Source organism: Theropithecus gelada, chromosome 5 (assembly GCF_003255815.1).
Source record: "Theropithecus gelada isolate Dixy chromosome 5, Tgel_1.0, whole genome shotgun sequence".
NCBI lineage: Eukaryota > Metazoa > Chordata > Mammalia > Primates > Cercopithecidae > Theropithecus > Theropithecus gelada.
The window spans coordinates 118,450,462-118,478,412 of NC_037672.1; the positions used below are offsets into that span (position 1 = coordinate 118,450,462).

Genomic DNA, 27,951 nt, shown 5'->3' on the forward strand with positions numbered 1-27,951 from the left:
TTTTTTTTTTTTGAGACGGAGTCTCGCTCTGTCACCCAGGCTGGAGTGCAGTGGCCGGATCTCAGCTCACTGCAAGCTCCTCCTCTCGGGTTCACGCCATTCTCCTGCCTCAGCCTCCCGAGTAGCTGGGACTACAGGCACCCGCCACTTCGCCCGGCTAGTTTTTTTTTTTCCCATTTCTTGTTTTTGTCAGGTTTATCAAAGATCAGATGGCTGTAGATGTGTGGTATTATTTCTGAGGGCTCTGTTCTGTTCCATTGGTCTATATCTTTGTTTTGGTACCAGTACCATGCTGTTTTGGTTACTGTAGCCTTGTAGTATAGTTTGAAGTCAGGTAGCATGATGCTTCCAGCTTTGTTCTTTTGGCTTAGGATTGTCTTGGCAATGCGGGGTCTTTTTTGGTTCCATATGAACTTCAAAGCAGTTTTTTCCAATTCTGTGAAGAAACTCCTTGGTAGCTTAATGGTGATGGCATTGAATCTATAAATTACCTTGGGCAGTATGGCCATTTTCACAATATTGATTCTTCCTATCCATGAGCATGGTATGTTCTTCCATTTGTTTGTGTCCTCTTTTATTTCACTGAGCAGTGGTTTGTAGTTCTCCTTGAAGAGGTCCTTTACATCCCTTGTTGGTTGGATTCCTAGGTATTTTATTCTCTTTGAAGCTATTGTGAATGGGAGTTCATTCATGATTTGGCTCTCTGTTTGTCTGTTACTGGTGTATAAGAATGCTTGTGATTTTGGAATCCTCCCTAACTCATTTTACGAGGCCAACATTATCCTGATACCAAAGCCTGACAGAGATACAACAAAAAAAGAGAATTTTAGACCAATATCCTTGATGAACATCGATGTGAAAATCCTCAATAAAATACTGGCAAACCAAATCCAGCAGCACATCAAAAAGCTTATCCACTGTGATCAAGTGGGCTTCATCCCTGGGATGCAAGGCTGGTTCAACATACGCAAATCAATAAACGTAATCCAGCATATAAACAGAACCAAAGACAAAAACCACATGATTATCTCAATGGATGCAGAAAAGGCCTTTGACAAAATTCAACAGCCCTTCATGCTAAAAACTCTCAATAAATTCGGTATTGATGGAATGTATCTCAAAATAATAAGAGCTATTTATGACAAACCCACAGCCAATATCATACTGAATGGGCAAAAACTGGAAGCATTCCCTTTGAAAATTGGCACAAGACAGGGATACCCTCTCTCACCACTCTTATTCAACATAGTGTTGGAAGTTCTGGCTAGGGCAATCAGGCAAGAGAAAGAAATCAAGGGTATTCAGTTAGGAAAGAAGAAGTCAAATTGTCCCTGTGTGCAGATGACATGATTGTATATTTAGAAAACCCCATTGTCTCAGCCCAAAATCTCCTTAAGCTGATAAGCAACTTCAGCAAAGTCTCAGGATACTGAATCATTTTCTTTATTCTTGACAGAATAGTTGGGAAGGGAAGTTTGTGTTTTATAAATGACTCATCTTTCATCTCTTTCCCTGTACTGCTCTCATAAACTTGTGGTGTTCTGCCACAGCATGAAATTGCCTCTTTACTCTTTCCCACTCTATCTCTTCTTTTGTCCTTGTTTATGACATAAGCTTGCCAGAAATGTCCTTGGTCATGGCTGAGCCACACTGATCACAATGTTCTAAGTTATAAAACTAATTTGTACTCTAGGAACATTTCCTGAGCAGTTACTATGTGCTAGGTACTGATCTCATAAGCATTAACACCATCAACTCATAGACTCTCTTGGCAACACTAAAAGATAGGTGGTATTATTATTTCCGCTTGTATGAGGGATAAATGGGGAATAAAGTAACTTGTCCAGGGTCATTTGTGTATACAGTAAGGGATGAAGACAAATAGTCTGGCTCCAGAGTCTGTGTTTGTAACCCCTATGGAAATGCATCCCCCAAATCCCAAGTTTTCTATAATTAGTGTAGAGAACAGGCCTTACAAAAGAAGTAAGTATTCAGGGTGTTTCAATGGTTTGGAAGCATCAGTGTGATCTCTTTTAAATTACTTCATTACCTGCCAGATTAATAGAACTCTATTCTCTACCTGTACCTACATTTAGGTTTGGAAGACAGCTGATGTGGTGGTTATTACGTCAACTTGATTGGATCAAAGGATGCAAAGTATTGATTCTGGGTGTGTTTGTGAGGGTGTTGCCAAAGGGGATTAACATTTAAGTCAGTGGGCTGGGAAAGGCAGACACACCCTTAATCTGGTGGGCACCATCTAATCAGCTGCCAGTGAATATAAAGCAGGCAGAAAAATGTGAAAAGGCAAGACTGGCCCAGTCTCCCAGCCTGCATCTTTCTCCCATGCTGGATGCTTCCTGCCCTCGAACACTGGACTCCAAGTCCTTCAGTTTTGAGACTCGGACTGGCTCTCCTTTCTCTCAAGCTTGCAGATAGCCTATTGTGAGACCTTGTGATTGTGTAAGTTAATACTTAGTAAATGTGTATATATATATGTATATATATGTGTATATATATATGGGAGTATATATGTATATATATGGGAGTATATATATGGGAGTATATATGTATATATAGGAGTGCGTGTGTGTATATGTGTGTGTGTATATATGGGAGTATATATATAGGAGTGTGTGTGTGTATATGTGTGTGTGTGTGTGTATGTGTGTGTGTGTGTATATATATCCTATTAGTTCTGTCCCTCTAGGGAACCCTGACTAATACAGCTTATTATCACAATTTTCCTTCTTTTCCGTATCTCATCTCTGTAACTTGCATGTCACCCTGCTCCTTTCCCACCTCATTTTTCTAAACACCATTTTTTTTCAAATCTTACTGGGGTAACATTTTTCAAAAAGTTTTTGAGCAATGGAGTTCCTCTATTATGAGTTAGTAATCTCTGCACATAACACAGTCCAAAATTAAAATTTATTATACACAATGAGTACATGGCAAATTTGCTTTCGGCAACTGTGTTTAGTGCAGTAACAAAAACAGTCAGAGAGCTATGTAGCTAGCCCTAGGCAGAAATCATATATAAGATGATAGTGATTTTCTGCTCAGTCATCACTTACACTTTTTAGTATAACCTGATGTAAAATGGTTTGCCTTTATCATAGGCTCACCCACATACCAACATTACAAGATGGATAAAAAACGTAGTACTTTCTTAGACGCTAACCACAGGTAAATCATTTTTTCTATTAGTTGTGTTCCTTATAAATTGCAAACATCGATTCTTCCAGTTTAGTATCCCAATTCTGAGAGTTGGCTGGAACAAACCATTATCATTTTGATGGACCAGGATTATGGTACTGCTGAGTTCCGATGGGTTTAATTTTTTTTAGGTCAGCTGTGCTCGCCTGGTTCCCCTAGGTAGCCTGACTCCCCTGATAGTAGTGGTTTTGACCATGATCATCACACACACTCACCCAAAATTTTTACTACAGAAATGCTCTTTGATATTTTCTATTCTACTGTATTTCCATTTTGTAAAACCGCTAATACTGACTCACCAAATGACTTCATGACTCATTCATGGGTTGCACCTCCTACTTTGAAATTCACTGCCTCAGTAGTGTTGCCTCTGCTCCAAAATGAAGCTCAAACTCCTTAACACAGCACTAGAAAGCTCTTCAGAATCCGCATTTTCCCTTTCTTTCCAACTTCATTTCTCAACACATCCCCTCTGAATGCCAAACTCCAGGAATACAAAACTATTCACATTTCCCAAAAAGCTTGTTGTCTCTCCCCAAGAACCTTCCACGACATACACTGTGTGCTGTTCACCCTTGCATCCCTAGGTCAACATGGTGCCTAGCACGTATTAGGCATTTAATAAATGTTAGTTAAATGAGTAAGTGAATGATGCAATGAACAAACGAAGAAAATGCTACGAAAATCTATTCAGAAGAATGTACTGTTACAATAATGTCTCACAGATTTAACTCTGAAAATCCAGCCACATGCTACAGAAAGGAGAAAAAGCACTCAATGTCCTTAATTATAATTAGAGAAATTTGTAATTTCTGAAAACAAGGGTAAATAGTTTCACAAAGACCATATTTACTTTGAGGAAATTTTCACTCATTCTGTTTGAATCAGATGGATCCAGTCTTTAATAAATAAAGCAGACAAGTAAAAGTGATAGTGTATTACATTCTGCACCCTCCTTCTATAATGATGATGTGGAAGTTAAACTTTAATAGCATAGGGTCCTGATTACTGTAGCAACACTTCTATGATATTATAGGTAATCAGAGAGAGATATGCAGCCACAGTCTATTTGCTAATAAAAAGTGCTCAGTGGTGACCTACCACCACTGGCCAAAATAATCTATCCCGTGTTCCTCAGAAGCCAAAGTGGAACACAGCAATGATATATTTTAGGCCATTGGGTCTCAAACTCCATTGAACACATGGACCACTTGGGGAATTTTGTTAAAATGCAGATTTTGATTCAGTAGGTCTGTGATGAGGCCTGAGATTATTCTGAAAAAGGTTCCAGGTGACGCTGATGCTGCGTGTCCATGGACCAGACTTTAAATAGCAAGAAAAGTTCACAATAGATTGAAGACTTCCTGTTGCTCCTAAGGAACAATATTTCCCAGACTAAACTATTTTTTCACTAGGTAACTAGGCCACAAGTTTGTAGTATGACAACTTGACCTAATGACATGTAGTGCTGGAAGCAAAACCATTTAATAAAAGGTGCGGCCTCTTCCTTCCTCTGCCCACTCCCAACACTGCTCCTGTTCCCTTTTCAAATTACAAAGAACCAGTACTATTTATTCTAAAATAAGATATCTTCCAGTTGCCAGTGAAACAACCACTTTTTATTTACCTCCATATAAGGAACTTTTTAAAAAACAATAACTGCAATTTTCTACAATATTCTATATTGCTGCTACCCAGAGCTAAAACATGCTGAAAGATGTGTGAAAGCCACGCAGAGCCCAAATAGCTCAGTATATAATTCTGGCTCATAAGCCTCTCACCTAATGATTTTTGTTAGAGATTTTCTTCAGGTTTTTAAATGAAAGATAAGGAAATCCCATTCTCACAGAGTCAGCTCCCTATCTGTCAGTAAAATCTGTAAATCAAAATTTTTCTGACCATAATTGAACAACATGGGTGGTTTTCTTTCAGTTCTCTTTCTTTGTAAAAAGCATTTTTCTATGTACCCTTATCCAGGAAGAGGGGGAAAAGGGAGGAGAGGAGACACATGTATGCAGCTGCTCTCACTATAAAGTCTTTCTTTGGCATGTTTACGTAAGAAAGGCAAAATCCCAGCAAGTTATTTTGTGGACATCAACAAACTGATTCTAATGTTTATAGGGAGAGGCAAAAGACCAAGAATAACTAACACAAAATTGAAAAAGAAAAATAAAGTTGGAAGGCTGACACTACCCAACTTCAGACTTATTTTAAAGCTACGTTAATCCAGATAGTGTGGTATTGGGGAAAGAACAGATGAATAGATCGATAGAATAGAATAGAGAGCTCAGCAATCACATAAATATAGTAAACTAATCTTTGACAAAGGAGCAAAGACAATAAAATGGAGAAAAGATTGCCTTTTCAACAAATGGCACTGAAACAACTGGACTTCCACATGAAAAATAAAAGAATCTAGACACTACAAGAAAGACCATTTAAAAAGAAGTCTGCCTAGGATAAAAGCAAATCCAATTTAGATAACTAACCATACTTATCTGACATGAAATACCCATTACTGTTATAGAAATAAACTTGTAAATATATCATGGAGAGCTGTTCTTTCAAAAACTTCAGACTTTCATGGATAAATGTAAAAGAAACAATTTAACCTCTCTGGAGTCTATGCAAGCCTAGCACATTTTGCATCCTCCAGAGATGTCTTAAAGAAGGAGCCAAAACTAGGCCAGGTGCAGTGGCTCATGCCTGTAATCTCAGCACTTTGGGAGGCCAAGGTGGGCAGATCACGAGGTCAGGAGTTCAAGACCAGCCTGGCCAACATGGTGAAACCCCGTCTCTACTAAAGATACAAAAAATTAGCTGGGCGTGGTGGTGCACACCTGTAATCACAGCTATTCGGGAGGCTGAGGCAGGAGTATCACTTGAACCTAGGAGGCAGAGGTTGCAGTGAGCCGAGATGATACCACTGCACTCCAGTCTAGGTGACAGAGCGAGACTCCACCTCAAAAAAAAAAAAAAAATATATATATATACACATATATATATATATACATATATATATACACATATATATATATATACATATATATATATACATATATATATATATACATATATATATATATACACACACACACACACACACACACATAACCAGTGTCTCTTTCCCATAAATCACTGTTTGGATCAGGTTCATATTGACACTTAGATTTTGATCCAGTAAAATTCCTCCTCATAAGAATAAATCCTTTATTGTTTGTAGATATTACAGTAATTTTTTTTTTTTTTAACCAAGAGTGTAGTTTCATCTGTAGAATAGCTTCATGGTTACCTTTACACTGGAGCCAATACAGACTTCTATGAATATGTACGTGTATTGGGGCCTCTGCATTAGTAGACTTGTGGGCAGGGTGACTTATAGTCAGTGTACAAGAGTTCATTTTCACAAAAGTCTATGAGGAAAAGATCATAGCAAATTTTCACTACAGAAATTTGTCTTCCAGGTCTCAAACTAGTACCTGAGTTCGAGGGCTGGAACTGCTAAAGGCACCACTGCACACACAGGGCCGAAGCAGGTGGTGAAGCATAATTCACTGCAGAAAGTGAAATTCTTCCCCTGTCAATATAACCACTGTGGTTAAAAACCCAACACTGAAGCAGACTGGTTGGGTCTGGCACCACTATGTCCAGTCTATATGAGCTTGGGCATTTTACTTACTATGAAAAAGTAAGATTTTTTTTTAAAGGCTACAAATTCCATGACTTTCTGCAAGCTCTCTAAAACATGATTTTGCCACTTGTCACATCAAGTGGAGGAATCTGTTTCCCTATTCTTTGAATCTGGGTCAGTGATGTGACTTGCTTTAACACAGAAGTAACGTTTGTGTGACTTTCAGTCCTAGGTCTTGAGAGATTCTGATGCTTCTACTCTCTCTCTCTTTTGAAATATGGTGCCTCCACATAAAGAATTCTGGATATCCTACTGAAAGAGGAAACCATGTGGGACAGAGATGGCCTGTCCCTTGCTGAGGTAAAACAATGAGCCCCCATGAAGTCACCAGATAGATGTAGCACTGAGAGTGAACAAGATGAGACTAGCAGAAGAACTATCCAGATGAGCCAACCTGAAATTGACCTATAGAATCATGAATGATCGTTTAATTACCTAAATTTTTTGTGGTTTGTTATGCAGAATAGCTAATCAATACATGAACACCTTGCTAAGCCTTCATTTTCTTATCTGTAAAATGAGGATAATATTATAATATTATGTTTGGCACATAGTAAGCTCTATGTTAAGACTTTGGTATCCATTTTCGTATTATTATTTCCACTTCTTTGCAGTGCACAGCAAGGCGGTAGTGCCCAGGATTGCCCACATCTCAGCAAGCCTGTGCCAGCATCACAGGAAAGTCAGAAGACAATATTCATACACCTGACATCATTGTTTCACAGTCACTCTCACCCTGGTGTCCAAATTGAGGTGCCGTCATGTACATTTTCAGGCTATGAACTAAACAGCAAGAATGTCAGCAATATAACTGGTTGCACATGTTCATAATCAAGGGAGGTTCCGTTGGGGTGGGATGGGGAGTTAGGCACACAGGGGTTGAGAAAAGTTGTCTTAAATTACAAGACAGAGGCAGAGGTCAGTGGGACCGCTTCCTAGGAACATTGGTGTTGCAAAGTTGTGCCTATGGTCTGGGTGGCCTGGAAAGACACATGAGCCTTGAAAGGAACTACAAAATCAGCTTCAGTCCCAATAATATTTTTTTTACCACCACTTTTTCCTCCTCTAGAGATGTATTATCGCTTCTGAAACAAATGAAAGCAGCACTCTTTTCTGTTTTCTGAGTACAAATGATTAGTTTGAATCCTCATAGTTTGAGCATAAAAGTAATTCTTTTCATGTAAATTGTACTTATGTGAAATAACTACTTTATAGTATTTTATCATAAATAAGCTATAAGGGACCTGGTTTTTACAGGTGCTTTGTAAAAGTGCATACCAAATATATTTGATATATGACTAACAGTGCAACAAGTTTTTAAAGAATTCTCCAACATCCTTATTGTATATAAAACTATTCTACACACAAATGTAGCTAACACTTTAAGTAGCATAATTTCGAATATGTGAACAACAATTATAGCTTCCTTTCTTTGCATTCTCTCTAGGTGCCTGGTCCTTTTGACACCTGGGGTCATTCATTGTCATAGCAACACTGTAAAGTGGGAATAAGGTTTCCTAAGTTTACATATTAGGACACCAAAGCAAAGAGAAATTAAATAGTTATACCACAGTCAAACACTATGTTTGCCAAACTACAATGTTTGCATATTCTTTAATTTATTTATTTATTTATTTATTTTGGAGAAAGTAGTAAGGATTTTTATTGTCAAAATAAGAGATCATAGTAGAAGACACAAATAAATTAATTTTCATAATTTCAGACTCCAATTTTCCTCTGTGGAAAGGCCAGCTTCTTATACAGACAAGGTACTATCCAAAACAAAAAATGGGTATTTGAGACCGTGTTCAAGACAATAACTGAACTTGTACACAGTAAGGAGAAATAAAAATGTGGTTTCCCTACTTCCCTCCCTCAGTAAGGTTATGTGTTGCATAAAGCCATGAGGCTCACTTTGGTGAAAAATGCTTTCATACAGAAAATTTTGAATTCATTCACCTCCCACCACAGACATTCCAGGCCCTGACCTGAACAAGGAAATCAAAATAGGGTAACACTACTGGCTTCATATAAACCTCAAGACTATAATCTAACTGTACCTACCATCTCCCTTACTTTAAAAAAGTTTAAGTCCATTTACCTATACCAAAACAGTAGGTCGAATTTTCTCGCTTAGGAAGCTTTTAACCAAATTGGAGCTAAATTAATCTCACTTTAAAGTGCAAGAAAAGCTCTACTAGACTAGCGTTTGTTCTGTGGCACAGAACGAGGAGATGCCTCCCCTGGCACTGGCCTAAGAGGCCCCACATGAAGAACTGGCTGCAGGACAGTGATCCATTAGGTCTACCAAAAAGCGGGGAGACTCAAGGTTCAGCCTAGAAGCAGGGGTCCCTGCCAAGTCTGGCTTTAACCTGTACCCAGGTCCCAAACAAATCTTGGGTCCCCTAACTGATAAGACTGGAGCACAGCATCAGCCATCAACAGGGCCAGAGTCGTCTCAGTGAGTCAGTGAGCACCTCTACGCCATGATTTGTCCGTGCTCACACGGATAGTGGTAAACGAATCAAGAAGCCTGGGTTTTGGAACAGCACAAACATTATTTACCCAGTAAGCAGTGATCGAAGTTCTTACCTAGGGTAAATGATGAAAAAATAGGTAATGAGGTCCCTATACACCACTGCTGAGAATATTTAGTCTAATTTTAAAGCAGTACAAAATGGCTTCCTCCACACAACAAGGGCAAGCTTTGTACTAATGTTTCTCAAAAACCAATTATGTCTCCAGCTCTAGCCTCAATTTAACAGGTTTTTTACTTTATTTATTTATTTATTTAGAGACAGAGTCTTGCTCTGTCACCCAGGCTGGAGTGTAATGGCATGCTCTCGGCTCACTGCAACCTCTGCCTCTTCGGTTCAGGCAATTCTCTTGCCTCAGCCTCCCAAGTAGCTGGGACTACAGGCACCTACCATCATGCCTGGCTAATTTTTGTATTTTTAGTAGAGATGGGGGTTTCACCATGTTGGCCAGGCTGGTCTCAAACTCCTGACCTCAGGTGATCCACCTAACTTGGCCTCCCAAAGTGCTGGGATTACAGGCGTGAGCCACCGTGACCATCTGATGAAGTTTTTAAATATACCTTTCCTATATGAAAGCCAAGGTAAAAGGAGAGTGGGTTGCAAGAAACCTTCTTTACCAGAATCCCTGGAAAGGGCTCTAGAAGCCAGTGAGTGTGAGCACATTCAAGTCACAGGGCTGGAGATTATGGGCCCGTGGTGGCTGTTTCTTCCCTTTCATCATTGGGATGTCCATCTTGGGCGGCTTCAAGGCTGCTGGATCTTCAGCCATTCGGTTGGCCTGGGCACGGATCAGTTCCATTGGAGAGGGTTTCTGGGCTCCTCAGTAGGCCTGGGTGGCAAAATTTCCAGAATCATACTTCTGAAGTGATCTCAGTCCAAAGAGGCTCCACTTATCGGACAAGTTGCTGTCCTCATCCTCACTTCCAGAGTCCATGTTGCCAGGATTTGGGCCAGGTAAGGCTGTGGAAGAACCAGAAGTGAACCAGCCCCTGGGTCTCTGCTTAGGTGAAGAGTGAGGAGTGGTGCTTGGGGTGGACTGGGCTGATGCAGGCTGCCTCTCTTCTTTTGTTATCTCTCCACTCTGTAGCTTTAGTTTGTGGAGTGCTTATGCCACTCTAAGGTACCTGGTCTCTTCAGTGGTGAGGCCCTCGTGGAGTGGGTAGCCAGCATCTCTCAGTCCTGCCTGCTGCCCAAAATGCTGAATGCTTTCCTGGGTCTGTTTTGTGATCAGAGAACTCATAATGACATGAGTAGTTTTAGCCTTCACCACTGGGACCTTGTCCACACTGTCAATGGCCGATGACAGGGTCATGGCAGGGAGGGTAGACTGGCCTCTCCTTCCTCCACCTTGGCGAGGAGCTGATACTTGCGCTCTGGAATTACTGGTTTCCAAGGGACGCTGCCCATGTCTGATGGAGGAGGAGTAATGGGTGCAGGGTCCTTGAGAGTATTATCAAAGCTGAGTGCCCAGGGGTATATCCCGAAGGGCAGGGACATCTTGCCTAGAGGCCCACTAGCCTCAAGAGCAGGCACTTCTAGTTGTCTTGAAGCCATTGAAAGTCTGGGATCCAGGTGTTTTTCTATATAGAATTCCGAGCTGAGTCCCTGCTACCATGGTGAAATGATGTGATGACTAAGCTGACAGACAGATGTTAATGAGGAACATGGTCCAGCTGCTGCAAATTAGCAAAGCTTCCCAGGAAGAGTCCATCCAGAGGTTCTGTTATCCTGCTGCCGCGGGACTGCCTGTGGCCCGGAGTCCGGCACTAAAAAGGTTCCGAGGACCCACGTCCTCCAGAGGCTTGGCGCAGTCTGGACCCAGTCATGGTGAGAGCCACGGCGACTTCGAAGGTCTCCAGGACGCACTAGGCAACACTGCCTGACATTTGCAGATTTTAAATGCATCTCAATCCCACAGGAAATTGTTTAAAAAACGTTAACGTATTTTCATACATGTATTCAAGGGGGCTTTAAAATGAGATTGCATAAATGAAAATATGTAAATGCTATATACTTCATGGAGAAATCAAATGGGAAATAAGAAGAACTAGATATGCATTAATATTTTTGTTAAAATAAAGCTTGATCTAAAACCTTTATCTTTGTCGTATTTTCTGTGGCCACATCAACCACTGGGGGGCAGCATCAAACATTATAACTTCTCTCCTTGGTCTTCTAATAGGGGAAGCTTTAATGCCAGGCCATGGAATTTATAATCTAGTTAATACAAACACTGATAAAGGATGGAACAGGATTAGAACCCAATATTGTTTGATTCCACAATCCATGTTCGTTTTCACAGCATCAAACTGTTTCTCTATCCTTCTATTTCTCCCGGGATGTAAGAACATGCTGTCTTTTAAGATTTCTATTACCCTGAATAGCCTACAATCTTTCTGATATGACAGTAAATGTGTTTCTCCAAACCAAGCTATGGGTAGGACTAATTTAGTTTTACAAAGACAGATAAAAACAATAAGCACTTACTTGATTACTTCAGAATTCATCCTTAAGAATCTTTAGTTTTAAGACACAAAAGGAAACAAATAGTATAGCTTCTGCTGAATTTTTCTTAAAGGCACAGACTGAGAGGGAACTGCCAATACCAACTTCTAGAACCCCATTCACTGACCTTTCAATAATTCCTTAGCAGAGGGAGAAGGCATATGTCCACTACTAGAAGGAATTGGCAGCCTGGAAGTTGGTCCACTGGGGAGTATATATTAATAAATGAGATGGGAACAGCAGAGGGAGATCCCAGCACTCCATTCCAAGGCAGGAAAGGCAGACAAGGAAGAGCTATTCAGAATGCTGGTTCAGCTTGATCCTGAGAAACCTAGTGCAGGGTTTGGCCTTATGGGGACACATATGATCAGGGAGCTTTAGTCCCTGTAAGTTGACTCACTCCAATAGACATAAATGGCCAACTCTGCTAAACATATCTATCTACCCTGAGTACCTTCCTAAGGAAGAACTTCGTGCTAAGCAGACAAGCCTTTCCAAGGCGCTTGGTGGCTAACAGGGTCCCAAGTGTCACTAGTGCAGTTGTTAGCTTGTCACACCTCCATGGATTCAGTTAGTAAGGAGACAATGAGCATCAATGGATTCAGGAAGTTTATTACTTGCACAGACACCAAAGGCCAGATCAACACAGGAAGACACTAAGCCTTGAAGGGCAAGATGACAGACAGCGTGGGCAGGGTTGCTCTGCTGGGGAGGAGCAACCCTTAAACCACAGTTGAGCAATTGTACAGATTTATACAAAAGACTGCAGCTGAACCTTAAGTGGGAGCAAGGTGGGAAGTCTTACACTCAACTGAAACCAAATGGGAGACAGATGAGAGAAAGTCAGTCTCCCACAAGACAGGGATAAGAAACTGCCTCACAGTGGCTCCTCAGTAGGCTTTTCTCCCTGCTGAAGGAGGCATCTCCAGGTCTTTGAATAGGAGTGACGATGGTGCTCCCTGAGGTGCATGATTAGTTCTATGGGTAAGACAGCAAGGCCAAACTGGCTAGAATCCTTCCAGAATTTTCTGCAGCTACCAGGAAGTTCTCTCTCTTATTTCCTGAGATAAAAAGTTTTATTTTTTATTCCAGAATTTTTATTGTGGTAAAATATATATAATATAAAACTTATGATTTTAGCCATTTTTAAGTGTATGATTCAGTGGCATTAATCACATTCATAGTCTCATGCAGTGATCACCACTATCTGTTTCAAAAACTTTTTCATAACCCCAAACAGAAATTTAAGCATCGAGCAATAACTCCCCACTCTGCCCTCCCCATACCCCCTGGTAACACTAGTATCTTTTCTGTTTCTATACTTTGCCTATTCTAAATAGTTCATATAAGTAGAATCACACAATATTTGTCCTTTTGTGTCCAGCTTATTTCACTGAGCATAATGCTTTCAAAGTTCATCCACATTGTAGTATCAGAACTTCCTTCCCTTTCATGGCTGAGTAATATTCCACTATGTGTATACACAGCATATTTTGTATATCCATTTGTCCATCAATGGACCCTTGGGTTGAGACAGGGAGTTTTAAAGAAAATGTAAGCTTATAGCTCCTGGGGTCAACTTTCACACTTGGGCAAAAGACAGCTCAAGAATGAAACCACAACACAGAGGGAAGTGAATCTGGCCACAGAGAGGGAAGACAGTCATTGTTGAAGACTTTAATCCATTTATGCCTAAAACAAGCCCTAACTTTGAGCTTTTCAGTTGCAGAAGTAGAATAGCCCCTTTTTTTTCTTAAGGTAGTTTAAGTTGGGCTTCTCTCCCTATAAACAAGAATCCTAATAAATCAACCACTTGTCAAAGAATAGTTATGTTTTAGAAAAGCAAACTAAAAAGGGCATTCATTTTATGCCTCCTAAGTGCACAGTGAAATGTTTAAAACTTTCTTACTGCTAAATCCTTTCCTGTCATTATTTTAAATGTAAACTGCTCTTGTCCTAAGTGGAGAGAATCTTTTACATAAATCCTATTGCTGTTACTGCCACTCTCCCACCTACCAAGAAAATTTAGCGACCTACAGTATCTTTTCTTCTCAAAGTGTGCACATAATTGATTCTAGGAAAGATCAACCAGAGGCTGGTCCATAGCATAATTTCTGACTTTACTTCCAAACTGCTGTTGCTGTTGGGCCTCTGTTTAATTTACATCTTTTTTTTAATACTTCCTTATTTTAAATAAGGAAGTTCTTCATCAACAGCTTTTATCATTTCTGTTGACTTTTTAAGCCCCACAATACTGTTGATTTTACACCAATCTTACCATATGTAAATTTCCCCAGGAACTCTAAAATTTCTGAAATGTCATAGAAAAAAAATTATATAACAAATGTAACTGATGTTTTCTAGTCACTGATTGAATAATAAAATGGGACTGAAGAAGTTCCAGGTTAAGCTCTCTGTTCTAAATTGGCCCTCAAAATTAAGATCTTTTCACTAAATGAAGTTCAACAACCTCCTTTAATTCATTTCACAATGTATCAGCTCTCAATCTCTAAAAACACACCCTAACATTTCATGTTGTGTACAGTGAGTGCTTTCTTTCTCTCCCTCCTTTCCTTCCAGTTACCTCCTTTCATTTTTCATATAAAATCATATGCAAAACTCTAATTCTTAAAAAGAGAGACAGGACCTGTTATGATGAAGCTTGGAGCTTCGCCTCCTACCATTCTATTACCCGCCCACATCCGCTACTGTGGCCCTGGGCAAAACAGACTGTAAAAGCTTTGTGGTGAGGTGTGCTAATTTATAACTAAAGTTCTATTCTCCAGGCAAGAGAATAATTCTTCTTGTATTTCTTTGTATGGCTTATATTCCAAACTTTTCACCATTTTTGACTCCTTTCCAAATTCATCTTGAAAGACTCTAAAAACGTCAACGGCTTTAGTAAAGATTCAATAGGCTGCAGAAAATGGAAGAATTGCCTCTGAGCTCCTTGTTGGACTCCAGTTAAGATAATCTGCTTTTGCATTTTCTAAGCATTCTGACTGCCATTGCTATTTTTTAAATACATAATAGCTACATTGAGCTGGTACATGGGGTAGGCACTGCACTTTTTTAAAAAAACACATCTATTATTTCTTTTAGTCTTCATATCAGCCTGAGTTCTGGAGCTGTCAGCATTTATACTACCTCAATGGCTATAAATCTTGGCTGCAAATTATAACTTTTTTAACTTCGGGAACTCCTGGTGCTGTCAGCATTTACACTACATCAGTGGCTTTCAACTTTGGCTGCAAATTATAACTTTTCTAACTTGAGGAACTTTTGAAAACTCCATACCAATTATCATAATCAGACCAATTAAATCAGAATCTCCAGGGGGTAGGAACCAGGCATCTGTGTTTTTAAAAACTCCCAGATGATTCCTACATGTTGCCAAGATTGAGCATTACCACTCTAAGAGAAATTCTCATATCCACTGCTGAGAAAATTAATTTTCTGTATTTTCTTACCCTAGTACTCTTCAAAAGTAGTAAAGGTGCATGAAAGTGTACTTCCCCCAGCGATGCTGCCATTACTTAGAATATATTTCAAACTCCTTTTTTTTTGGAATTGCTTTTAGTCAATTTTCCAGCCACTGCTAGAAAATTCTTTTCACTGCCCACAGCAGGATTTGGGAGAGAGCTGCAGAACTGTGTGCACCTGGGGAGACCATCCTCCCCCGGGCTGTGCCTGCATCCACAGCAGGACGGAAGTGGATAGAGAATCCAGCAGGATCCTAGCAAGGCCACTACTCCAGGCACACCCCAAACACTCCCCATCTCATCTTATGAATGCTTAGAGTCATAAAGCAGGCTAGCATTAGAACTGATTTTCTATCTCCTTCTGGGAAGTGTTCAGAATTAGTATTCCTATGCCTTAAGTTTTCATTTACCTCAGCTACCACGAGTCCCATTCTCTCCCAGCCCATCCCTCAACTTGGAACTCAAACCCATCAGACTGTGAACATCCCTTAATCTGATTCAAGCTCCCTACTCCTCAATACTTGCACTGCGTGCTCTGGAACCCTGACATCTACAAACTTCCCTGCATTCTCCATCACTTCTTTGAATGCTTCCTCCCTTCTTTCTAATGGAAACTTGGCTTTTCCACAGGAACACGGCTTTCTCAATACCTGCAATATCCCAGTGCACACAGGAAATACCCAGGAAATGCTGAATACAAGAATGACTCATAGTGTCATTAATAATACTTTAGACTTTGGGCAGAGGAACAAGATAACATGAGAGAATGATGGATGTTGGTAAGATATTCATGTGTAAGTGCCAAGTCTTCAGTTCAGGTGAAAGACCATGGCTTATGATATTGATTAGACACCAATTTCAGAATCATCAGCAAAGAAGTGAGAGTCATGACTATAACCTCTATGCAGAAATTGATGAAAGAAAGGAGATTGCATGCTAAGCTTCAGTGGACACTTACTTGCAAAATAAGAGAAAGATTGAGAACCCTCAAAAGGCAGAAAATACAGAGATAGAGACATAAAGGAAACAAAGAAAGAAAAAAAGACCAGTTCATGGAAACTTAGAGAAGAGAGTGGTGTTCTGTAGCACTGGTCACAAGCAAAATCAATTGTTCTGTATTTAGCTGGAAGAAACAGAACATGTTCAGTGAGTGAATTTGGAGGAGCATTTGGACATTGTGAAGAAAAAAATAAAAAAGAGGAAAAAACAAAACAAAATGAGGAGGAACAAGCTGCAGATAAGGATAGGTAAATTTGGTGGCCCTAAGGAGGCAATGGGCAACTCCACTGCTGCAGTCTAGCCAAGTCAATCAGAGAAGAGAACAGATAAAAACTTTCCTAAAGGAAAGGGCCACGGCAGCACAACTCCACCCTCATATGAGGAATTAAAAAACCTCATAATCATATGCTGCTTATAATACTTGGGGGCAGAGAATCCCCACTCCTGCTAGCTCCATGTTGGAAGGAGTCCTGGAGAGTAGAGAGTGAGTCAACTGGTAGATGAAAGGTAAGACAATAAGGGGATGATGGTAATGCAAGGTGGATGAAAGGAATCGAATGTCAGCTTGCCTCCATGCTGGGCACACTTAGATGCTGTGGATCAGCTGTATCTCTTTCCAACTTCAGTTAAAAACATGTTTGTGGCTATACTTTGCCTCACCTATTATTCATGGTCCTCAGCAGTGTACAGAAGAAAACGCAATGTCTTTGCTCAGTGGTGTGCTGGAAACAACTGTTTGATTTCTGTTTGTTTGTGATTTTTTCTTCACTTTTTTAAAAAACAGGCCTAACTAGTAAGTGCTGATTTCCATGATGTGAATACTCCTGCCACAACCAATTTTAAGGTAACAACATGATGTCCCTGAAAGGGGACCTGAGTAGAGTTGTGCACACTGGGCTCTGTAAGGCAGTGTGGCTGGAGACAAGTGTAACTGGTTTGGGCTGGGGCTGGTGCAGGCCATTTCCAAAAGCCCGTCAGGAGATTCTCTGTGTAGCTAGGTCTAAGAACCATTACTTACTTCAAGTAGTGCTTAACAAACTTTTTTTTTCCTTGTAAAGACCTGAGCTGACTTCTCTAGTGCTTATCAAACTTTAATGTGCGTGTGAAACAACTGAGAACCTTGTTAAAATGCAGGTTTTGACTCAGTAAGTGCTGCTGGTCCCCAGAAAGAAAGAGGAATGGACTAAAAGAAAAATAAAACAGTCATTCACAGCCTTACCATGATCGGAAATATTTGAGAGAGAGGCAATGTAGAGATGTCACAAACTGGAAGTCCATGAATTATCTGTGACCAAGCCATAAAGATGCTTTCTTTTACTCGATTGCATTTTACTTTTGGATTTGACTTAGAAGTCAGCATCATAAAAATCTGTATTGCCAACTTTTCGGAAGGAGAGGTGGGGAAGCAAGAACAACACCAAAAGAGGATGTGACAATCCGGGGCACCACTCCAGCATGCTGCAATCCTGCCCCCTTCAGAGGAGACAGAGTCTTTCTTTTGTCGCCGTTGCTTCCTGGTGATCTTCTTTGCTTTGTTTCTGTTTCCTACCTCATCCCTGAAGGAATCTGGGGGGTATTCATATTTTAGGTTTTTACATAATTACATATATATATATATATATACTTTCCTCCCCAGTTGCACTACTTTTCTGTCTCATTTCCTGCCATTCCCCACATATAAACTGTGCATTCTTGCAATGCCTTGCATGGTATTCTTGGAATACACCATCTTCTTTCTTCCCTCCAACTTGGCACTGACCCCTGTTCCTAGAACACACTCCATCCTCTGCTGGAAACAGTCTAAATTATTCTCTGAATTATTCTTCAAGACCTAGCTTGAACATCACATCCTTGAGGAAGCCTTCCTGATTATTCTGTGCTCCTAGAGCAGAGTGGATCCTCTTTCTATCAAATCCTCTTATTGCTAATTTTGGGACCATCTCCTATTCTCTGAGGTCCTGAAGGGCACAGATAGACTTTACGCACTTTTGTACTCTCAAGGTAGAATACTTTGCCAGATAGGAGATCCTCAATAGCTTTGTAAAATAATAAATTGTGAATTAATTTTTGGCTCTTAGATTACATTCTCTTGAACTTTTCTTTTGTTAATTTATTAAGGAAATTTTGCAATGATTATCCTGTCCTATAATGCACAAGCTAATTCTATTTTCATATTTATCTCTAACCCCTCTGCAGGCTCTCACCTCTCCCTCGCACTTCAATTTTGGTATTATTTACTCAATTTATAAGATTATTATTTACTCTATAAATCTTGTCCCAGATAAACATAGGCCACCCCCAATTAAACACCCCTTAATAGAATTAATACTTTATACTTTCATGGCATGACCAATATTTTTCAAAGCACTTTTACCAACACACTTTATTCTCACACTAACCCTGTAAAATAAATGAGCAATGTATTACTCTCCTTCAGTATTTAGAAGCTAAAGTGAAATGTTCTCCATGAAGTAAGAAGCAGGGAGAAAAGAAAACTTGAGAAAAATCTTGGCAGTTCCCAAATAAGCCCTGAGGATGGAAGATGCTCCATACAGCCTTTCTCGGCCATCATTCCCCAATATGAACAGGAGCTCAAGATCTGACTCACTGTACTTTCTTTCCTTCTTTTTTTTTTTTTTTTTTTTTTTTTTTTTTTTTTTGAGGTGGAGTCTTGCTCTGTCACGCAGTCCAGAGTGCAGTAGCACAATCTCGGCTCACTGCAACCTCTGCCTCCTGGGTTCAACAATTCTCCTGCCTCAACCTCCCAAGTAGCTGGGACTACAGGTGCGTGCCACCATGCCTGGCTAATTTTTTGTTGTTGCTTGTATTTTTGGTAGAGATGGAGTTTCACCGTGTTAGCCAAGATGGTCTCGATATTCTGACCTCGTGATCCACCCGCCTTGGCCTCCCAAAGCGTTGGGATTACAGGCGTGAGCCACTGTGCCTGACCAGACTCACTGCACTTTCAAACATCTCTAATCCCTAATATTTTACTGAAAAATTGAGACTCAGACATGCAAAATTAACATGTATTACAGCCAAAATAGTAATCCAGGTCTTTTGATCCCCACCATAAAATCCCACTTTGCATAATTATTTTCACCTTTACAAATGGAGCTATAATCATCTCCAGTAAAAATAAGCCTCATAAATCTGCTTTCACAAACATTTAGAAATGAAAACTCACATGCTTTTCCCCCAAAAAACAAGTTCTGTATGATGATCAAAAAATACCCCATTAATTTGATGGAGTTAGTTGCACTGAGCAACTTTAAAATGCCCAAATACAATTACTGCATCAGTGTGCATAAGAAAGTCTCTAATTCATAAATCAATGTCTTTCTTTCCACATTGTGTATTACTTTCAAGTCAATGCTCTGTACTCCATGTTTAATGCTTTTCTGAAAATATTTACATTGTAGATTGATAAGAATCAAAGATTTTAACATTCTGACTCACTAATAGCAAACTCAGTTTAAGCTAATGGGGAAAAAAGCAATGCTCACGATCTCAAATTGGTAATGGTAGGACGAAACACCCTCCATGACTTTAAGGGAATTAGTAATGGGATAGAAATAGCAGAGACTGAAGGCATAATGATCTATTTCTCTTACATTTCTAACCATTTTGATGTGGCCACAAGAATACCCAACCGTGAAAATGGGGAGGCCCACAGTGCACCATAAGCACTGGTGAGAACACAAAACTACTGCTGATGGGTTTACACCAGGGCATTCTCCAGCTGTGTTCTTGGAACAGCTGGATCATCTGCAGAAACAGGATATCTTTTTTTCCAATCTCCACACACTGTTCCCAACTCAGTGACTCCATCTCTCTTCTGTCATTTTTGTTCCCATTATACGGAAGGACGAGAATGTCATCTCTCATTTTTTAATAGTCAGGAGGGCATCAGTTTTCTGTGTTCCTTCTTCCTGCATGACACTTAATACAATTTTTTAAAGGACTAGTTCAGTATATTTTTACTGTACATGAATTATATTTGTTTTATATTCATAGGTACAAGAAGCTGTCTGCAAGCCACTGGGAAGTGAGGGTGGAGGCTAGGGGAATGAGGAAATGAGATTTTTAACTTTGGTTTGCTCTTTCTTAGAACTTCGCCACCTGTGTTCACTTGGATGTAAGTTTTTTTTGCCGCCTCTGATTCCCATCCAGCGCTTCCTCCTTGTGGCATAGAGACATACATTGGGGAAAGGCTTGGGAAAGGTCCTGAGCAGTGATGTGGGGAGTCGCACCCGTCGCCACTTATTTCAGCTCCCTTTTCTGTAATTATCAGATTTTTCTCCCCTAGTTTTCTTACTAAAAGTAAGATAAAAAATATTTCAAATAATTAAACAAACCAAAGTTAAAAATCTGCCTGAAAGGCAGAGGGTTAACCGAGAAGGAGCGGGGCGCGACTCTTACCCCCCAGCCAGTTGTCGGAAATGTTCTGGAGCATGGTGACGGGGATGCAGAAGAAGGTGATGAGCAGGTCACTGAGCGCCAAGGAGCAGATAAAGATGTTGGTGACGGTGCGCATGGCCTTGCTGCGGGTCACCACGTAGAACACCAGAGCATTGCCAAAGAGCGCCAGGGCGAAGATGAGCACGCCGGTGAGCACGAGGGCCAGCTTGGCGCGCCCAGGCAGCTCTGGGGTGTAGACGAGCGGTCGCAGCCGGTACAGAGCGATGAACTGCTCCCGCGTCAGGTTGTGGTCCCGCAGCAGCCGGGAGAACTGCTCCGGGGTGATGTTGAGCGCCTGCATTGCTGTGCGCTCCCGGGACGCGGGGCCACCGCCCGCTACTTCCTGGCCATCCGCGGCGCAGGGAGGGCTTCGGGGGAACCGGGAGGCGGCCGCCTCCCCTCCTCGGCTCTGGACTCAGGCGCGCGGGAGGGCTCTCGGCTGCACCGCAGGAGGTTAGGGAAAGGCGAGCAGCTCAGGGATCAAATCCACGATAAACAGGCAGGAAGCCAAAGCACTGGGAAACTCAATCTCAGTGGCCAAAAAATATTCGCGGTTCAAGTAAAGTTCTTCCCTTGCTCTTCCCTAAGGCGAGGCGCAGCGACGGTACAGGGTGATGGAGCGCCACGCGAGGGTCCCAGCGCCTCTCGCTCCCCGCCTTCTGGCCATGCGATGCGGACGCCGGACACGGTTGGGGAGCGGCGGAGGGTGGGTGACGCCCTCCTCGCCCTCCGTGACGCCCCCCTCACACCCAGCTTCAGTGGCGCCAAGGTCGCTTCCCCGCACCCTCACGGAGAGGGAAGACTTCCCTGGCTCTCCACCTTGCTGCCGCCCAGCGCCTTTCTCAGGGCATGGCCCCAGTCAGGTCATGCTTATATGTGAAACTGGGTATTGCGGGATTCCACAGTTTCAAGTTTCTCCTCTTGAAAAATAATGGGAGCCACAACTACCCAAGGCAAATAAGGTTTATTTTAAATTATTTTCTGTATTGAAAAATAATTAAGATAGTTAAAATATAGAACGTGGGAAATTGCAAAGATAATACAGAAAGATCCTGTGTACCCACCCTTCACCCAGTTTCCTCCATTCGTTACATCTTAGTTAACTAGGGAACAATATAAAACCAGGAATTTGACACAGGTACAGTGTTTGCGTATTTTTATCTCAAGTGTAGATTCCTGTAGCCATCAGGATACAAACTCTTCTATCACCACAAAAATCTCCTTGGTGCTTTTTATACTCACACCAAGCCCCTCCCTCCACCATCTCTAACCCCTCGCAACTACTAATCTGTTCTCTCTCAACTTTTGTCAGAACATTATATAAGGGAAATCATACAATATGCTTCCTTTTGATATTGAATTTCCTTCGCTTAGCCTAATACCTTTTAAATCCATCCAAGTTGTTGCATGTATTAATGGCTGTTTCTTTTTATTGCTGAGGCTGTATCACCGTTTATTTAACCATCCACCTCTTCTTGTAGGACATTTTGTTTGATTACCATTTTGAGCTATTACAAATAAAGCTGCTATAAAGAATCATGTACTGGTTTTTGTGTGAACATAGTTTTCCTTTCTATAGGAAATACCAAAAGGTTTTGATTATTGAGTCTGTAATGTGTATATTTAATTTTTAAAGAGATTGACTACTTTTCAGAGTGGCTGTACAAGTCTCCATTTCTACCATCAATGCATGACAAGTTACGTTTCTCCACATCCTTGCCAGCATTTGGTTTTGTCACTTTTTTTTTAAGCTGTTCTAATAGATGTGTGGTGATAACTCTTTAGGGCCTTAATTTACATTTCCCTAATGGCAAGTAATATTGAACCTCTCATGTGCTTATTTGCCATCTTTGTATCTTCTTTGGTGAAACGTCTTTCCATGTGTTTTGTCAATTTCTAATTGTATTGTTTAGTTTATTTGCTGTTGAAAGTTCTTTTTATATTGTACGTACAATTCCTTTGTCAGTAAATGGTTTGCAAATATTTTCTTCCAGTCTGTAGCTTGTTATTTATCTTCTTACAGAACAGCTTTTAGTTTTAGTGAAGTCATATTTATCAATGTTCTCTTTTATAGATAGCTTTTAGTGTTCAGTCTAACAACTTCACCAAAGCCTATTTCTCAAAAACTTTCTCTTAGGTATTTTTCTAAAACTGTTATAGTTTTATATTTTATGTTTTGGGAGCTCTATTCTGTTGAATTGATCTATGTGTCTATCTATCCTCCACATTCTTGACTACTGTAGCTGTAAAATAAGTTTTGAAATCAAGTAGAGTTATTTCTCTTACTTCATTCTTATTTTTCAAAATTATTGTAACTATTCTCAGACCTGTGCTTATTCATATACATTTTACAATCAACTTGTCTATGTCTACAAAAAACCTTGCTGGGATTTTGATAGGAATTGACATATTTACTAGGTTGGTTTTTCAATCCATAAGTAGAATGTCTTTCCATATATTTAGATCTTTGATTCATTTCAAAGGCATTTTACAGTTTCAGCATGTAAGTCCTGTGCATATTTTTAGATTTGCACCTAAGTATTTCATTTTGGGGAGACATTTGTACATGGTACTGTATTGAATTTTTCATTTTTGGTTCCATGTGTTCATTACTAGTATGCAGAAATCCAATTTATTTTGTATGTTGACCTTGATTCCTCCAATGTTGATGAATTCACTTAATTTTATTAGGAGGTTGATATGGTTTGGCTCTGTGTCCCCTCCCAAATCTCATCTTGTAGCTCCCATAATTCCCATGTGTTGTAGGAGGGACCCAGTGGGAGATGATTGAATCATGGGGGTGGGTCTTTTCTGTGCTGTTCTTATGATAGTGAATGGATCTCATGAGATCTGATGGTTTTAAAAACAGCAGTTTCTCTGCACAAGCTCTCTCTTTGCCTGCTGCTATCCATGTAAGATGTGACTTGCTCCTCCTTGCTTTCCACCATGATTGTGAGGTCTCCCCAGCCATGTGGGACTGTAAGTGCAATAAACCTCTTTCTTTTGTAAATTGCCCAGTCTTGGGTATGTCTTTATCAACAGTGTGAAAATGGACTAATACAGAGGGGGTTTTTTTGGTAGATTTCTTGGACTTTTCTACATAGACAATCACATTATCTGAGAAGAAAGACAGTTTTATTTTTTCCTTTCTGATCTGTATGCTCTTTATTTCCTGTTTTAGTTGTTTGTTTGAGTTTTGTTTTGTTTTGTTTTTTGTTTTTTTTTTGTTTTTTTTGTTTTTTTGCCTTAGCGCAATGGTTGGAGAACACAGTTTACTATGTTAAATGGCAATGGAGAATAGAGATCCTTGTCTTGTGCTCAATCTTATAAGGATGTATTCAGCCTTCTTTCACCATTAAGTATGATGTTAGTTGCAGATGTTCTTTATCAACTTGAGGAGGTTACTCTCTACTCTCAACTTGTGGAGAGATTCTATCAATGGTGTTAAATTTTGTCAAATGATTTTCTGCATCAATTAATACTATCATGTGATTTTTTTCTTCAGCCAGTTAAAATGGTGGATTACATTGATTGACTTTTGAATATTGAATCAGCCTTGAATATTTTAAATAAACCCCATTTTAGTCATGGTGTGTAATTCTTCATATACATTTTAAATTCTATTAGTTAGGATTTTAAAGAATTTTATGTCTATCTTCATGAGGTCTATTGGTCTGTAATTTTTTTTCTTTTTGTATTTTTTATCCTGGTTTTGGCATTCAGGTAATAATAGCATCATAGAATGAATTGGGAGCATTCTTTCCTTTTCTATTTTCTAGAAAAGACTGTATAGAAATGGTATTAATTCTTCTTTAAAAGTTTGGTAGTATTCTAAGAATTCCTTTAGAGGTGTTCCTAAATGATGGATTTAATTTTATTAATAGTTTAGTGATATTCAAATTATCTATTCCATATCGGGTGAGTTTTTTTTAAGAATTGATAAATTTCTTCTGAATTTATGTGTGTAGAGTTGTTAATAGTATTCTCTTAATATCCTTTGTATGGCTGAAGGATATCCCCTGTCTCATTCCTGATTTTATAATTTCTGCCTTCTCTCTCTCTTTTGTCAATCTAGTTAGAGGTTTGGCTATTTTATTGCTATTTACAAAGAAACAATTCTTAGCTTCACTGATTTTCTCTATTATTTTCTCTGAATTTCATCTCTTGATTTTCATGCTCTTATCCTTATTATTTTCTTCCTTCTACTTGCTTTCGTTTTATTTTGCTACTCGTTTTCTAGTTTCTTGAGGTAGAAACGTTAATTATTTACTTGGAACCTTTTCTCTTTCCTAATGTAAGCATTCAGTGCCATAAATTTCCCTCTCAGCACTGGTGTAACTGTGTCCCACATGTTTTATGTGTTATATTTACATTTTCATTCAGCTCAATGTACTCTTTAATTTCCTTTTAAATGTCTTTTTTGACCAATGGATTATTTAGAAATGTCTTATTTAGTTTCCACGTGTTTGAACATTTTTCTGCTATTTTTCTGTTTTCTAGTTTGACTCCCTTTTGGTCAGAGAGCATTTTCTGTATAATTGCATTCTTTTAGATTTGTTGAGGTTTGTTTTATGGCCAAGGGTATTATCTATTTTGGTATATGCTCCAAGGGCATTTGAAAAGGATGTGTTCATATTGTAACTGTTGAAGGAAACCTAAGGGAAGATGTCCAATCATAACCCATTGTAGGAGCAATGGTTCACATCTATGACTCCAATTCTCTGGACTAGGGACTGAAAGTTTGGGTCATAGAGAACGGCTCTCGAATGACATAGGAACCACATAGATAGAAGACATGCCCTGCCTCTCCCTGGTCCATAGTGTTGGGATCAAAGAAGGTCAGCAGCATAGCTTCAGGCTGATTCCAGCCCCAGGTGACCCAGAGAAGAAATCTCAAGGCTTTCTTAGGGCCAGAGCAGGTCTGATATGACTATATTTAATTTCTTGTGCTTTATGTAGACATACATTACTGCAGTCGGCAATAGTGTTCATCTTTCCCAGTTCTACTCAACACTCTTCAAAACAAGTAAAGGAGTATAGGGGAAGGAGGGAAGTTTGAAAAGCAAAGACAAACTCTCATAGTGGCTCCCTAGGATATTTGAAAAGCTTTTGAATCCAGATTTTGAGAATTGTTTTTTGAAATAATGCATGATTGAAGCTAGTTTGATTGGAGCTAAGTGTACAAAAAAAATGACATTTGCCTTTAAAGTTTAAACTCTTTTGTGTCTTCCTCCCTCTAATAATATAGCACTAGACTTCATTTTCAAGACTTCTCTACACCTCTTCAACCCTCATCTCTTCAACCTCCCAACCCACTTTATCTCAACCACCCACATCTCACTCATCCAATGCTCTACCTAGTGAAAATACCCCTATTAAGGTAGCCCAAGGCTAATCTCACAAGACACTGCCAGTACTCCTGACCTTTCCTGCCCCCCCATGACCTCATGACCATTTCCTGAAATACCTGCTTATTGCTTAAAAACCAGATAAGTAAATGAGTATTTATGCCTCTGTTCAATAACATTTTTGAATGTCTGCTGTATGCCAGGCACTATGTTCATCATTAAGGGTAGTATGGTGAAGAAACAGACCCAGTCTTAAGGGGTAACTCCTACAAGGGCACACAACACAGCTCAGCCTTTGGGGAGCTCATTATCTAGTTTAGGGTAAACAAACTACAGCCTGGGCCAGACATGGTTCACTATCTGTTTTTGTATAGCTCATGAGCAAGGAATAGTTTTCATGTTTTCAGATCATTTTTAAAAATCATAAAGAAAATATATTTCATGACACATAAAATTGTATGAAATTCAACTTTCAGTGCCTATAAAAATAAAAACATTTTACTGGAACACAACATGCTAATTCATTTACATATCATCCTTGGCTGCTTTCACACTACTATGGCAGAGTTGCATATTTGTGATAGAGATTGTATGGTTTTCAAAGCAGAAAATATTTACTCTGTGACCCTTTGCAGCAGCAGTTTGCCAACCCCATCTTGTTGGAGAGGCTGGATGGACAGAAATATTCATAGCTCAAAATAAGGTGACAAGTGCCACATCCAGACACAGAAAGAACATGTTCTGGAAATTCAAGCAAAGGCAAATCCATACATGCTGTGTGGGGAATGTGGAGTGTGAATCAAGCCTAAAAGGAAAGATAAATTGAAAAAGAGAAAGGTCACTTATCTCACAGGGTGGGTAGCTTCTCCAAAGGCACAGAAGTAGAAATGATTATGTTAGAAATAGGGATAAAGCAAGCCAGAAAGGCAGGATTGGCTTCTGATGCTTACTGGCAATTCTCATGACTAGAAAACAATAGTGATAGAGGGTCTATTTTCCAAAATAAATAAAATCACAGGGTGAAGAAGAATCGCCAAAGAACTCTCTACCCTCAAAGATAGGAACATGGAAGAAAGTATCTGGATAAATACAAAAGGAGAGGCAACTAGTAGTTTTAAAAGACTGTCTGTACTTTATCTTGTCAGTGAGATGTTGTGATAATCAAACTTTCCTTAGAAAAGATTACCAAATTGTCAGAGATGGGGAGTTCACTAGATGTTTGCTAAAGGTACAAGTAGTCTAAAAGCAGAGCATGTGGTATTTTCCTCACCTTCCTGAGAATTTTGTCTTTCAAAAGGAAAAAGCTTCTGGGAGACTTGGTTTTCTGTTCTTAATTCTGCCCAGTGAGCAAAGGGTTGATAGTAAGGTAGAAGTGACAGAAGCTTGAGAAACTGCCAACTCTGAGGGAGATGATGTAGAACATACTACATATTGTCAGATAGGGATTCTAAGCTGTAAGAAACCAAGTTAATGATATTTAGAAAAGATTGTATGATCTCTTGGTTATAGTTTCTAAAATGGAAGCTGAATAAAGAGGACTGAGGAGCTTTAAAATTTCTGACACCATAGTAGCAGAGTATCTCAATGAGAAATTTTAAAAAGCAAGAGTAGTAGCCACGGTATGCTACAAGTTTGCATAGAATCAATATTCTGAACTCTGCTACAAAGCAGGAATTTTTTAAATTATATGATGGATGTGTGTGTGTATA

The 27,951-nt window shown here is 39.7% G+C and overlaps 1 protein-coding gene and 1 pseudogene across 1 annotated transcript in view; both read right to left on the reverse strand.

Moving 5' to 3' along the window:
* The window catches only part of QRFPR (pyroglutamylated RFamide peptide receptor), a 62,390-nt gene extending 40,794 nt beyond the window's left edge, over positions 1–21,596 (reverse strand). Inside the window, exon 1 of the mRNA XM_025385938.1 lies at positions 20,856–21,596. Within this exon, the coding sequence (XP_025241723.1) occupies positions 20,856–21,195 (340 nt within the window). The 5' untranslated portion in view covers positions 21,196–21,596. The remainder of the gene's footprint in view (positions 1–20,855) is intronic.
* On the reverse strand, positions 10,085–11,322 carry LOC112624875 (annotated as a pseudogene).
* Positions 21,597–27,951: the final 6,355 nt, after the last annotated feature.